Source organism: Candoia aspera, chromosome 3 (assembly GCF_035149785.1).
Source record: "Candoia aspera isolate rCanAsp1 chromosome 3, rCanAsp1.hap2, whole genome shotgun sequence".
NCBI classification, from domain to species: Eukaryota; Metazoa; Chordata; class Lepidosauria; order Squamata; family Boidae; genus Candoia; species Candoia aspera.
In genome coordinates, this window is record NC_086155.1 from 6,714,861 (window position 1) to 6,730,451 (window position 15,591).

The window sequence follows — 15,591 nt, forward strand, 5'->3', positions numbered from 1 at the left end:
ATTATAGTCCTCAACAAAAAATCGTTCTGTACCTCTATGGAGCTGTAACAGCTCAAAACCTTTACCTTGAAGAGGAACTATAAATGAACTGGAAGTCAAGGAAGATACCTGAATATCAGAGGTGATAAATAGAAGGAACAGTATTTGGTATGTCAGCCTTACCAGGTAGACCAGACAGGAAACATGACCAGATAAGCTAATTCTACTTTCTTGTAAAGCTACATTAATAGAATCTTGCAAGTCTAAAAGAACAATTCTCCCACTGTCACCTTTATAGCCCGAGAAACTAGGGAGGGTCCCTTCTGAGCCTCTTGCCCTGCCCACTATCCAGCTGTGGGCTATGCCTTCTCTTATCTGTTGGTTCTCTAGGCAGCATCTCATCACCCCATCTCCCAAGGTCTTTCCCACATACCATCACAGGAATGTTTTTCCCAACTCTCATTCTTGATTATACTGGTGAAATTTGGTAGCAGGTAACAAAACAGTAAAATTTGGTGGTAATCATATACTAAAACAACAACAACAAACAAACAAATAGCAAAACAGGTGCAACAGGCCTTTGCTTAGTTTAACACACCTATGTTACTTAATTTTCCTAACTCCCACAAGCTAATTAAAGAGAGCTAATTTTTCCCCTTGCCTCCCCCAGTGATGTTACCATGACTATGCTGTGGCCTTTGCATTCCTTGGGAGGCTGAGAAACTATTTTTAAAAAGTGGCCTCCAGCTGTTAAAACCTTAAGCTTGTGAAATTCATTGTCTTCAATTGTCCTTCCAGCACTTGTAATTCAGGAGCAGATTAAAAGCAACCTGCACATATTTTAGCAGAATCAGAACCTGCATTGCTTGAAGGTTAGCACCATCTTGATGTCCTATGTTTTTCCTGGAACGTAGGATTATGTTTTAAAAGAAGAAAAACTGCAGCTTGATCATAATTAGTGTAAAAGCAAGCATGCTCAATGATTATTCAGTAGACTTGCCCCAAAGTACCAAGGATGACAAATCAGAGATTGGATGTGTGATAACAGGTTTATTTCCACTTAAAAGAGGAGAACAGACTAGACAGCTAATTTGTCTATTGTTTCACAGAAGAAATATTTAAAGTGACTGAGAAAAATAAAACAATCCCTAAGTGTAGAACTCACTTAAGAAAATTAGGTAATGTCTGCTTGATTTGATCAAAGTGAAGGATCAGTGCTCTCCAGATGTTACTGAACCCCACTTTTTAATAGCCCTGACTAGCATTGTCATTGGTGGGAAATGCTGGGAATTGTAGTTCAGCAGCTTCTGGAATATCAAATGTTGCTCACATCCTGGCCTAAATAGTCCACAATGCAGCTTTCTACGCTGGCTGATTGTTACGGTCTGATACAAAATCCTAGAAGAAGACAATAGCAAACCAGTTCCACATCATTGCCAAGAAACATTGGGTTCTTAAGATTGAACAAGCAAAACCACAGCATGCAAGAGCCAAGTTGTGAAACATTTAATGTTTTCCTTTAATTGTAACATTCAAAGGTAAAAAACGTCAGCACGTAGCTAAAGCAAGTTAACGAACAGATCTTCCGATCCCCCTTCCCTCTGGCGAACTGTTCAAATGCAATAAAAGCAGTAAATCATATTATAACTCACATTTCTGCTATTAGGTCAGCATAGGCCTATCTTAAGCTGTATCTAAGTGTATATAGCAGTTATTTAATTCCCCTTAGAATTAATCAAGGGCTTCTGAAAAAACTTAGCTGACAATCTCTCATAGCTAGCAGAATGTTGAGCTTCATATTTACTTATTTATTTATCCAATTTGTCCCCGCCCATCTCCTCCCTTCGGGGCACTCTTGTTCTAACAGTCAGGAATCACGCTGAGACGAGGAGCAGGTCTCTAGTGTTTATTACTGCTACATAAACAGAATCCTAACAAACTGAAGAAGTGTGGGAAAAACTCAGACAGATAAACCCCAAAAGCTAAGGCAGGTCTGATCTGTGTCTCTTTGAATGGCTGCTTAATTCCTCAGTACTATGCATGCATTTTCCCCCCTGGATAGAGGCCCCTTCCAGCTTGCCATCAGTACTCATGACAACTCTGGGCAGTTTACAGTAATCAATTAAAACAACAATCATACAATGAATAAAATATACAGTATAAAATTACAATAATAAATAATATAAATAAGTTTATATGAATAATATAATTTAATAATATAATTTATAAATAAATATTCTCTTCTCGGAGTCCTTGGTGCTCTCTGAGCTTGGTTGTTTTCTTGCAGACGTTTCGTTACCCAGCTAGGCAACATCTTCAGTGCTAGAAGGGAGTGGGGTTTCCTCCCTGTTTATATACAGCAGCTTGCCCTGTCTGTGTTGGTGGGGTGTGGTTTTCTCCTGGTAGTTCCTTGATCAAGCTACTGCTTAAAGCTTGATTGTTTGTCTGAGTTGGTAGTTCCTTGGTTAGCATATTGTTTGCTGCTTGATTGTTTGTCTGGTGTTAATCCTGGTGTTAATCCCTGCTTATCTGGGTGTTGATTGCTAGCAAAAGGGTGTCATCTGTCCACTGCAGTTTCCAGGCTAAAGGAATACAGAAACAAGAGCTTCAAAGTGTATTATTATTATTATTATTATTATTATTATTATTATTATTATTATTATTTTCTTTTCTTTTCTTTTCTTTTCTTTTCTTCCTACTTTTTAGGTATTTTAATTTTTGTTAAATTTCCTTCACCCATCTCTTATGTCCTTTTATCAATATAGAAACACACACATATGCACACACACACTAAGTAACAATACAATGGAGATTTTAATATTAAACAATTAGTTCAAGGCTGAAGCTATTATTATATAACTAATACTTTGATGTGAATTGAAGCGGTTCTTTTCTTATGTTAACTTTAGATGAAAAGTCAAATAATCATATTTATTTATTCATTTAACAAATTTATATGGCCACCCAATTCACACATAGTGACTCTTGGTGGCTTACAAGATTAAATATTGTTTAATATGTTTGCAATATTGACATCCGAAATTGCAATGAATGCTGAGAGAATTTTTACTTTTTACTTTTTACTTTTAATGCTTTAAGCTTTCCAAATCATACAATGTTCATAATTTTGAATTATATTACATAAAGATTACTGCATTGAAATAATATAATGTATCAGGATTTATAACATTACAATAAAAGGGGAAAAAAAGAAAATCAGCAGTGAACGAAAAGAAAGAAAAGAAACAAGGGCTTCAAAGTTGACTTCAGTGCCTATGTAATTTTTTAGGATAAATTCATTTCCTGTTCTGAGACAAGATTTTACAACATTTGGAATAATCCCAGGTCAAATTCTGAACCAGCAGCTAGACTCCAAGATACATAACAAAGAAAGAGTATAACATTTTATCAGCAACATTTTGGTAGGTAGCAATATATGAAATGAGATTACAGAGAATATACTGAAACATCCCCAATGGTTGTGTGAGATGCTAAAGGACAACCAACACCGTATCTATTTTTAATACATGGTTATTATGTTACTAGAGTAATAATACAACAGCTGTTCAAAGTTCCAAACTTTGCCCGGTATGACATTCCAATACCCTTATGACTGTGTTAAGGTAAAGGTAAAGGTTTCCCTCGACGTAAAGTCCAGTCGTGTCCGACTCTAGGGGGCGGTGCTCATCTCCGTTTCTAAGCCTTAGAGCCGGCGTTGTCATAGACACTTCCAGGTCATGTGGCCAGCATGACAACTCGGAACGCCGTTACCTTCCCGCCGAAGCGGTACCTATTGATCTACTCACATTTGCATGTTTTCGAACTGCTAGGTGAGCAGGAGCTGGGACGAGCAACGGGAGCTCACCCCGCCGCGTGGTTTCGAACCGCCGACCTTCCGATCGGCAGCTCAGCGGTTTAACCCGCAGCGCCACCGCGTCCCTATGACTGTGTTAAAAAAAACCTTAAAAATCGGACATTTTAGTTGGTAACTTGCTGATTGCAGTACAGATGCTATTATCTGGAAAACATACAGGAGCTGCTGATACTGGATGCATAAACCATGCTATTACCATGTACTTGCTAGGGATGCGGTGGTGCTGCGCGTTAAACCGCTGAGCTGCTGAGCTTGCCGATCGGAAGGTCGGCGGTTTGAATCCGCGTGACGGGGTGAGCTCCCGTTGCTCGTCCCAGCTCCTGCTCACCTAGCAGTTCGAAAACATGCAAATGTGAGTAGATTAATAGGTACCGCTTCGGCGGGCAGGTAACGGTGTTCCATTTAGTCATGCCGGCCACATGACCGCGGAAGTGTCTACGGACAAACGCCGGCTCTTCGACTTTGAAACGGAGATGAGCACCGCCCCCTAGAGTCGGACACGGCTGGACTTAATGTCAAGGGAAACCTTTACCTTTACTACCATGTTCGTTTTCAAAGTAAAGCTTTAATTCAAAACAATATTGGGCAGAATATTATATATCTTAAAGTATATATTTTTATTTATGTTACGTCACTCAGCAATGAGAAAATGTAATGTTTTTTCCAGGGCATCCATGGGGGAAGGCTGTCACAAAAATCAAAATGGCAGCTGCATCTTCACAAAGAGGCGGGACCTTGATTATGAAGTTGGGGCTGCCATCCTGTTGTTGCTGTTCTTTATTCCCCCCACCCCACCTGGAAAGCACCTGTCTACACTGAGCCTAAGGTCATATTTGAGTGTACCATTGTCCTTACTCATGACAACCATATATTGAAGCAACTCAGACATTAGCTGAGCTCCCAGCAAGGATCTCAGCAAGTTCTCATGCTAATGTCTACCTGCTTGAACCCGGCCAAACGTTCAAGTTATTAAGCATCTCTCTTATTTTATTTTTTTCCATAATGGGCCTTGAAGATCTTAGATCCCTTCTTCATTTAGTATCAGGTGTGTGACTGAATTTCAAGATGGTGTAATATTTAAGACTGGCATGGTTTTACATATATTTTGGAATTGATCTTTTTACTTTGGATATTAATTTCTTCAGATACCCTGTCTAGTAACAAGACGTTCTGAGTTCTTTGTCTACAGCGGTGTAGATGTAGAATTCATTTTAAATATATATTTCAGAGAATGATTGTCCTAACAGTCAGAAATCATGCTGAGACGAGGAGTAGGTCTCTAGTGTTTATTACTGCTACATAAACAGAATCCTAACAAACTGAAGAAGCGTGGGAAAAACCCAGACATATAAACCCCAAAAGCTAAGGTGGGTCTGATCTGTGTCTCTTTGAATGGCTGCTTAACTCCTCAGTACTACGCATGCGTTTTCCACCCTGGATCGAGGCCCCTTCCAGCTCGCCATCAGTACTCATGACAATGATGGCAGATAGACGCATGGGAGTGTGTTGTTTTTGTCTAGTATGTTTTTCATCATACTTTCTTGGTCTTCTAGGAAGTAAACAGCTAGCCATTACAAGATGCAGAATGTTTATCTTAGTAATTCATACATTGAATTTATTTAGTTCTATCCTGTTTTCCTGTGCCATACCCACTTTTCTTGCAGTCATACCCACTTTTAAGTGTCTCCCATAACAAGGACATCTGATTGAATATAGCCAACCTTCCTATATTATCTCAGATTGTTTATTTGCTTGCTTGCTTGCTTACAGAGCTTATAGGCCATTTCAAGCAATTGACTCCGATTGGGTTAAAATAAAGATGTAAAATTCAGACATTAAACCAAGACTAATGGTAATGGTAATGGTAATGGTAATGGTAATGGTAATCGTAATCGTAATCGTAATAATATACCAGAAATCAAACATTTCAAAAACCTGATGAAAAGGAATTACTCATCCAGGGAGGTAGAGCAACCCTCCTCCTGAGGCTTGATGAAGTAACCAGATCATCACTGACTTTCTGAAGGTCAGCAGAGAAGGAGCCATTTGCATATCTGAGGGGTATCTGCATATTCCTTTGGCCCTGGGCATGTAGGGAGAAACTAAATGGCTTGGTCCATCTTTGGACTTGTTCCAGTTTTCCCAAGTCTTTCTTATTGTTGAGGAGGACAGAGATGGCCCTGAAGAAGGAATTCAGCAACTGTTGTACAATATAAGCATCAGTTTAGCCCAGGTAGGCAGAAGATGAGAAAAGTACTCAAAAGTACCACACCTTAATTTTTTTTAGTATAACAGGGGAGAGACGGAATTTCTATTAGACTTTCACAATTCTGTTATCTATTATCTATCCATTTTATTTTATTTATTATTTTATTTATTATTTATTTTATTGTATTTATTATTTTGTTATTTTATTTATTATTTTATTATTTTTAAAAGATTTGTATGGCTGCCCATCTTAAAATACAACTTTGGTAGGTTACAGAGGGATATTATAGTATTAGTATCATAGGGGATGATATTATACCCTATTGAGAGCCAGTTTGGTGTGGTGGTTAAGGCATCAGGCTAGAAACTGGGAGACTGTGAGTTCTAGTCCTGCCTTTAGGAACAAAACCAGTTGGGTGACCTTGGGCCAGTCCCTCTCTCTCAGCCCTAGGAAGCAGGCAATGGCAAACCACTTCTAAAAACCTTGCCAAGAAAACTGCAGGGACTTGTCCTGGCAGTCTCCGAGAATCAGACACAATTGAATGGATTAAAAAAAACCAAAACCCTATAATAGTAAAGTTTAGTTCCAGTTGTTCTTGTGATGTCTATTTCCTTACCTGATCTTTCTTCAAGACTAACACTTATAGCTTAGTGCCTTCTCAAAATGAGGTCTGACCAAAACAATTACATGATTTCTAAATTACACTTCAGTTGATACAGAATTGCAGAATGGCATTTATTTATTTATTTATCTATCTATCCATCCAATTTGTCCCCGCCCATCTCCTCCCTTTGGGGGACTGGGCGGTTTTTTTACTTTTTTTTTTTTTTTGCAGCCACATCCCAGCGCTGGCTCATATTCAGTTAGCAATTTGTGGCTGAAAGCTATTCTGGGATTTACAGCTCCAACATGTCTTGAAAGTACTCTTAGAGGAAGCTGGTCTGTGGCTTCTCCTGTGCTCTGAATGTCTTGCTTCTGATTCTCCTTTTCCCTTTTTCTCTCTCTGTACAGGTGAAAGAAGACTGGAAATACGTTGCAATGGTCATTGATAGAATATTCCTCTGGATGTTTATCTTAGTCTGCTTGCTGGGAACCGTGGGACTTTTCCTTCCCCCTTGGCTGGCAGGGATGATCTAGGAACAGTCCAGCTTGGAAGGGGGATCGATTGCATTCAGCAGATCTAAGTCCACCCTGGAAAGGCAAAGCTTTAGTCTGGGGATGGCTGCTCTTCATAATTTACCATCACATCTGCGCATGACTTGTTCCTAGGAGCTCTGAGGATACCTTCCAAGGTTTCATCATTTGCCTAATCCATTGTCATCATCTATATCTCTTTGAGGGGTAGGGGTGGGAGGGAAGGGGCTGGTGAAGTATCATCAATTGCATGATGGCATTAGTTGTCCTATATAATCCTGAGGATCCAGTGATGTTCCCTTAAGGAACTACAAACTTAAAGTCACTCAAGAGTCTGGTAAGTCTGTGGAGAAGTACTGGCCTGGTATTGAGTTGAAGCTCTCCAGAACTGTACTGGGTCAAACTAAAGGTCTTTGGCATGCGTACCTGCACAAAAAGTAAGGCGTGTTGACAACTAAGGTCATGGATTTTGATCACTGCAATTCTGGGGTGGAAATGAAAAGTCAGAGATTCAGGAGAAATTTGTCCCAACCCTCTAGTAATGGAATAAACTATAGATAAGAAAATTGGTAGGTCTGTTCCCTGCTGAGCTGTGTCCATGGAATAGTTCATCTGTCAACTGGAGCACTGAGGAGAATAGTCACATGGCTCAGCTTTTGCTGATCCATACCTCATGAGACTGTAGGTGGGGATGAGTGGGATGTTGTACGTAAAAAACCGGTACATCAGGAAGAAGGATAGGCTAGAATGCTTCTAGCGGAGCTGCTAATTCTGAATTTACGGGAAGCTTTTAAGTTGCAGGAATCTTCCAACAGAAGAACCTTTATTTGCAGTTTGAAATGGACAGTCCAGGAAATGTGCTATGATGCTCTCTGAGACAAAGGCAAGAGAGATCCAGTTGAAGAGACAGCTGCAGGCTAGCAGCTCATGAATATATGGTAACATCAGATGAAGTTCTGAGAATTTGCAAAGCATCTTTATTGGGAGAGCCAATTTGATGTAGGGGTTAAAGGCACTGGACTAGAAACCAGAAGACCATGGGTTCTAGTCCTGCCTTAGACACAAAGCCAGCTGGGTGACTTTGGACCAGTCATTCTCTCTCAGCCCGAGGAAGAAGAAAGCAATGGCAAATTACTTCCAAAAATATTGCCACAAGAACTGCATAGACTCATCCAGGCAGTTGCCAGGAGTCAAGACTAACTTGAAGGCACCAGAACATAACTTTATTCTATCAGTAATAACAGAATCCTGCTTCCTTGTACAGAGTTGGCTAAAGGCATCTGTCAAGTTGGTTCAACAGCAAGCCGAGAAAGATCCAGAGTGATCCAGACAATCCCTTTCCTTGGAGTAGCAATGCAGTATAAGACATAACAGGGAGTAGCAAACCCCAGTGCATATCAGAATATGGAGGAACATGAGTTGAAGTGTGTTAATGCATTTGGGTCCAATTTGTGGGCTTCCATGGATATTTGGTTGGCCATTGTTGCATTGCATAATAGAAAAGATAAGCCTATCGCCTGAGTGACTAATCAAGAACCATATGTGGCAAGAAATACTGATAATGAATCAACAGAGTGGACGTAATAAAAGGCATCAAGTCCAGAATTTGGCATAGAGCCTGTTACATCCTGTTACACATTTTCACAGTATCTGACATAATTTGCATAACATGTCACAGTTGTATATTTCACCTTTTCTAACTGTACTGTGTGGATTTTCTTTTGCAAAGCCCCATAACATTGCCCAGCACTGGTGGGTTATTTTATCTAAAATCAGAATCCATATAGCTGCAAAGCTGCGGCTTCAGCTTTTTGATCAAGCTGTATTTCATAAGTAGGTCCTGAAGACAACACATCACAACATTTGGTACATAAAAACAGTTTTACTGGTGGAAAAGAGGAAAGTGTAAATTTATGGATTGATAGATTGGTTGAGCTGTGTGGCTACCATATTGAACCCTGGTTTTGCCAGCTCAGCCTTGTTTTATAAGACTCAGGTTAACTTTTACATTGTTCAAATTTCATTAGCCAGATGGAAAGTCGATTCTTCAGATGGAGACGGAAATACAGGATGACTTCCACAGACTTTTATTCCCCATGACTCTGGGCCAACATTTTCTCAGTTCAGAGAAGCTCCATAAAGTATTAAAATAAAGGGTTTCTGAGAAATCTTAATGTCCTGTCATTCTTTATTGTCTTTCTTGAACATGATGCCCTCAAAATAATTGCTTCATAGTATTGGGAGTTTTTGTGAAAATGATTAAGGCAATTAAGGAGAAGAATGATAGACAGAGAACAGAGGCAGACTTCAACTTTTATCTTTAGGTAGTCTCACCTGCCTTGCAAAGATTTGTAAAACTTTTCCAGAATCTCTCTCAGACAAAATTAAATTTAAATCTCTGCAAATCTCATTTAAAAAAAAATGCTTAAGAATTTCAAGAGATTATACATTTCAAAAAGAGATTTTGCAGGGAGGGAGAATTTTAGTAAGAACCTAAATGAATCAGTTTGCAAACAAGAGATTTTAGTATATGCAGTTCTTTGAAATGCAGCTTTAGAAACAAAATACAGTATATGTACAGAAATGTGCAAATTGGGGGGAAAAAACAATTCAAAAGTATGTATATTGGTTCCTCCTTCTCCCCCCCCCCCACCCCATGCAGGTATTGGGAGAGCCCTTTAGAGTCTCTTGGTCTGAAGTGGTTTATAAATGCATAAATAAATGAAAATGGAAATACATAAATGGAAAGTACTGCCTCCCCCTTTCTCAGTGCAATAAAGTAATGCAGAACTTGGACGGTGGAAAGCAAACTATAAAATGAACACATTTATCTTTTGTTTAATTGCTTTCCAAAATTACATTTGAATCATACACTGATCTGAGTGAAGGAAAATGTGGCATCTCTCTGCTGTTACTTGCTGGTGAATCCAGGCCATAATTGTTGCATAGCTTGTGCCAAGATCAGCGGGACTTGCATTTGGAATTCTTGGCATCTTCCGCTGTATGGAACTGATGATGATGCACTTACAAAATGATAGCCGTGGCGCATTTAGTCTGCCCATCTAAGCCCTTCCTGGGGTGTTATCTGGCACCTCACTACACAATGTGTTGTTGTTTTTACTGGGCAGGCAGAGTAATGAACTGCAGCTACCCCCATTTTCATTTTCTAAGAATACTTTTGGAATCCGTGTTAGGACTTGGAGATACTTTTGGAAGGAAATACACTTGGTATTTCCAAAAATACTTTGCAACTTGCTAATTCCTTCCTCCTCTTTCAGTTGAAGAAGATCAAATGGCGGATGGAGCTTGGTGGGTGCACAAGAAGACTCTAGGGCAAAAGCATTTTCAAGCAGGACCTCTAGCCTCAAGAGAAGCTCATAGAGACAGTTGGGCATATCCACTGGAAACCTGGACAACTCATTTCATGTCTGCACAACATAGATGACCATTGATTGTCACACTTGTGCAGAGGCTGTGCGTAATCCAGGATAACTGTATCAGTCATCCAACAGCCATTTTGAAGAATTCCTCGCCATCTGGAACTTCTTACTTCCTAGCACAAAAAAATGAAATAATCTTGTGTGGCATGATCAGGGGTGATTGGGATGATAAGGTGATAGAGCCAGAGAGCCTAGAGAGGCCCAATTTTCACAGGGCCTTTCTAGGTTTGTGTGGTGATCATGATGGAGGAAAAAGTGACTTAACTGTCTGGTCAGCTGTTACTTTATTAACCCCAAACAAGATTGATCTATTTCGGGCTAAATCTAACCCACTCAGGGTTAATTGATTGGTTCATCTGACCTGGTTTTCCTATGCACAATATGCTAAGCACACCTCCCATATGTGCTTTGCAAATTCACTTGCCTTGTCTTGCTGCCTTTGAAATGTGGAGCACAAACTCAGCTGCTGCATTAACCCTTTCTCCTTGTCTCAGTCCTCATCAACATGACCACCAGCCTGGCTTCAACCTTCCATGGGCTAGAACCTTTCTAATCCTTGATTGGCTAGTACCAGAACTGGATGATCAACCCCTCACCTCTGCTGCAGTCTATTGTCCATCCTGGTGAAGATGTGCTACTTCCCAAACTAGGTTTGATCAAGTGGAAGATCTTTACCAGGAATTCACAGCAAAACACCCAGCATGGGCTTCTGGAGATGGGGGCAATGGAAGGCAAATGGTGAAACCTGGATTGCGACATCCTAAAGCAAGTTCTGTCCCTTTTACGCATGCATTGCAACTTCATACGAACATCTGTAAGGGGTGGAGCTCATTTCATGATGTCATAATGCTTGTGTCAGCCTATTGGTGAAACCTTTGTATTCTGTGGACAGTGTTGCCACCCAACCTAGATCCTTCTAGATATATTAGACTATAATTTCCCACGAGTCCTCACCAGGGTGGGGTAGTTCAATAAATTCATAAAATGATAAAGTCAAGAAAAGCAGGTAGTCTGATAAGTCAATCACCTTTATTATGGTCTTTGACCAAAATGATAGACAATTTCATAGCAGAAGTTTAAGAGCTCAGGGAAAAAAAACTAAAAAGAATTTCTAATCAAGTAGTACAATATAACCTCCAAAAACCTAAAATACAATATAAATTGATATACTAAATACTAAGGGAAATCTAAGATATTTAAGAGCTGAATTACTAAACTGCTGAACTACTGTGAATACATACTAGGTTGCTAAGATGCTGAACTATTAAGTTGCTAAGCCACTAAATGAGTAAGGTGCTAGATTACGAAAATGCTGAGCTAAGATACTCAAATATTAATTTAATATAGTATTAAAAATGCTAACCTACTTTAAATATCACCCGATTTGTTAGTTGATTGGTCCATTTCTTACAATCTCAGGTCAGAGTTGGATATTTAAGATTTCATAGAGCCTAAGCAAATTCCAGTGAGGCTTATCTTGCTGAAGTTGGCATTTTTTCTTTATAACATCATTAGATTTGGGACACTGCTGGACAAAATTTTGCTGCTTGCCCATGATCCCAGCCTTTTGGCTAAGATCAAGTGTAGAACATGATCATCTACTGATCATCATCTAATTCTGGGAGTTGAAGTCCACACAACTTAAAGTTGCTGAGGTACAGAAACACTGGCTTAGACAAAGGGCAGGCAGACAGATAGACAGGAGGGGACACAGGGTAAATCCAAAACCCTACAACCTTCTGCCCTCATGTGGCCCATACATCATGAGGTGCTAAAGAGCCAGGATTTGCATCTCCAATCATGAGAGGGATATTGAGTGACAGTTGCTACTCATAAGGAATTGAGCAAAGGTGCCTGATTATGCAAGCATCCCCCCCCCAAATCCTTTAATGGTACTGATAGAAACTAGACTTCCCCACCTTGGTGTCCTCCAGATGTTTCAGGCCTGTAATTTCTCACCAGCAAAGCCATTTTCTGAAAGTTGCAGTTCCAGAACATCTGGAAGTCACCAAGTTGGGGACATGTGACATAGGTTAAGAAACAGGAAGGGGCCATTTTAATCTGCCTACTTTTCATGGCAGAATGGACATCTGTGTGCAGTATGACCAGTGATGTTGCATCTTATTTAAGGAATTGTTAGCATAATCACTTCCCCAGACACTTAACTGCATTTCCTTATGTGATGCACATTTACTTTTATGCAGTATAATCATTCCTCATAGAATATTGTGCTATTGGCCTAAGGATAAGAACAAATAGTACTCTAGTAAGAGCGTATTTAGGTCAGCTTTTGTTAATTTTTCATTAGCTCTGATTTTACAACTTAACTCTTCACCTGATCGTTTTGAAAAAAGAGATACCTATTCAAAGTTCTCATAACTATATTCCTAAAGTTTCAGCACATTTGATCCAAACATTATGGCTCCCTAAAGCCATTTACTTGAGAGTAAGCTTCTCAAAACTCATCGGGGCTTACTTCAGAGCAGACTTGACAAAAATGGCACCAAAACTGCACAATTTCATTTGGTATTGAATGAACCGTTATTCTTGCCATCCAAAGTATTCTCAACTATTTTCTCCATCTCTATAGTTAAAATGCATCAATTTCAGTCTTTCCGATAGTCCAGCATTAACAGCGATGTCTTATGTCAAGGAGAACCGTGGCCTTGAAAATATGTACATTTGTTTTCAGTGTGATTTTAATTCCAAGTTCTTTTTCTTCAGTACTTCTCCTATTATATTCTGTATATGTTAAATAATTAGTTACAGTATACAACCTTCACAGTTAGTCACTCCCTATTCCATTCTGACTTGCTTCCTGGCTAGAATAGAATAGAATAGAATAGAATAGAATAGAATAGAATAGAATAGAATAGAATAGAATAGAATAGAATAGAATAGAATAGAATACTTTATTGGCCAAGTATGATTGGACATAACAAGGAATTTGACTTCGGTGGCAGACCTCTCAATATATTTACATAACATAAAAAATAAACAATAGTAAAGTAATAATGTTATTTACTAAAACTATACAATCAAGAAAGAAACAAAAATTGAAGGAAATAACACTACAGCTATCAACCAACGACACAGTCATATTTAAAAGGAGAATTTATGGACAGCATACTGCATCTGTTGTCCAACATGTGCTCACATCCAACAGAGCATTACTGGTCACATCTTAGTAGTCATGTCTTACCATACATTGTCAATCATTATACCAGGCTACATTAATTAGGAGTTCAACAGAGCAATGACACAAGGAAAAAAACTGTTTCAATGTCTAGATGTTTTGACATACGGTACTCTGTAGCCCCGTCCTGATGGTAGAAGTTGAAACAGTTTATGTCCAGGATGTGAAGGGTCTGCAGATAATTAAAATTCTTTAATCAGTAGATGAGGTGGTTTAGTATATCCATATTTTTAAGGGCTATTTGTTGTGCAATATAAGATGCTGGTTCTCACCTCTAGAGCCCCTCAAGGTACAAGGTGGATTACTTGTGGGATTGTCCAATTATTTCTACCTGTCCAGTAACATCTGACAGGTCCAGCATGCTCCAGGTCCCATCGCTTAGGCAATGTTATCTGGTGGGACCCAGGAGATGTGCCTTCTTTTGGAACAGCACCCTTCTGAGATTTGGTTGGCCTTGACCCTGCCTGCATTTCAAAAGGCCCTAAGTACCTGGTGAATTCTCCAGAGCATGCTATGAATTCCCTGGATGAATTTTTCCCTGCACTCTATGTCCCCATATTTCTCTGCCACTTTCTCTCCGTAACTGTGAAAAGAACAATACACGTTCCCAGCTATAGATAGACTTAAGTAACTGAGATGTAAGTAACAGGCTTTCTTACCACTTTTCTATTTCCTAAATAAAACTTGATCTTCTTTCATGCAAGGACCCGCTTCAAAAATACTTTCTTGCAAAAGTTGTACCTCGTGCTCTAATGTTTATCTCCCCGTGTGTTCTTTCTGCTGAGCAAAGCTACCTGCTAACCCATAAGAAGTGCTGATTTACTTTTTAACGAGCTGACCTGCTTTTCTTAATCAAAAACAAATCTCAATTTACTTGCTTGCTTGGTTAAGCAGTTATGTGAGTTCACTGCAGAGATTTTTAGTATCTTCCCACTATGGCCCCCCACTTTTTCTCAGTTTAGTTTGCCCTTTGTATGAACAATAAGACCCTCTGCTGTGAGACGGGGTGTGTGTGTGTTTGTGTATACGTTGTTTAACGAAATACATTAAATGAAAATCTAACCAACACGAATCAGAGGATGCAGCCTCAGAAGTGCTGTTATGGCACCGCGGTAAACGTCTTTCCATGGGGCAATCACAGCAATTTAGAAGTAAGAAAGGAGATGTGTGAAATGGGGTTCTTCAACCCTGCAAGGCAGAACTCGCTTTGCAATCTGCTGAGATCTTTTCAAACCTAAAAGCAAAACAAAACAATGAGCTGGCCCAGAGCTACTTGTGAAAATTACAAATATTAGCTCAGCATTGTACAGTGGACAAATTCAACAAAGTGTGCCTTTGCTGAAGCAGCAGTTCCTCCCTGCAAAGGAGGCCCGTGAATATGGATGAGTTCAGTTAATAATATCTAAAGAAAAGGTGCGGGAAATCAAAGAATCCCTCTACAGCGGTGTTTCTCAACCCTGGCAGCTTGAAGATGTGTGGACTTCAACTCCCAGAATTCCCCAGCCAGCAAAGCTGGCTTACAACAGCAGTTCCAGTTGTGGTCATTAAATGAATCCTGCATGGTCACAGCATCCCATGTGATCACCATTGGCAACTTCCCGCCAGCTTCCCCATTGACTTTGTCAGAAGCTGGCAGTGAAGGTCGCAGATGGTGATCACATGACCACAGGATGCTGCAACCATCATAATTGCAAGCCGGTTGCCAAGTGTCCAAATCGTGACCACATGACCATGGGGACACTGTGATAGCTGCAGCTAT

General features: G+C 39.7%; 1 protein-coding gene across 1 annotated transcript in view; it reads left to right on the forward strand.

The window, feature by feature from the left end:
* The window catches only part of CHRNA4 (cholinergic receptor nicotinic alpha 4 subunit), a 49,900-nt gene extending 42,534 nt beyond the window's left edge, over positions 1–7,366 (forward strand). Inside the window, exon 6 of the mRNA XM_063296933.1 lies at positions 7,074–7,366. Coding sequence (XP_063153003.1) covers positions 7,074–7,199 — 126 coding nt within the window. The 3' untranslated portion in view covers positions 7,200–7,366. The remainder of the gene's footprint in view (positions 1–7,073) is intronic.
* Positions 7,367–15,591: the final 8,225 nt, after the last annotated feature.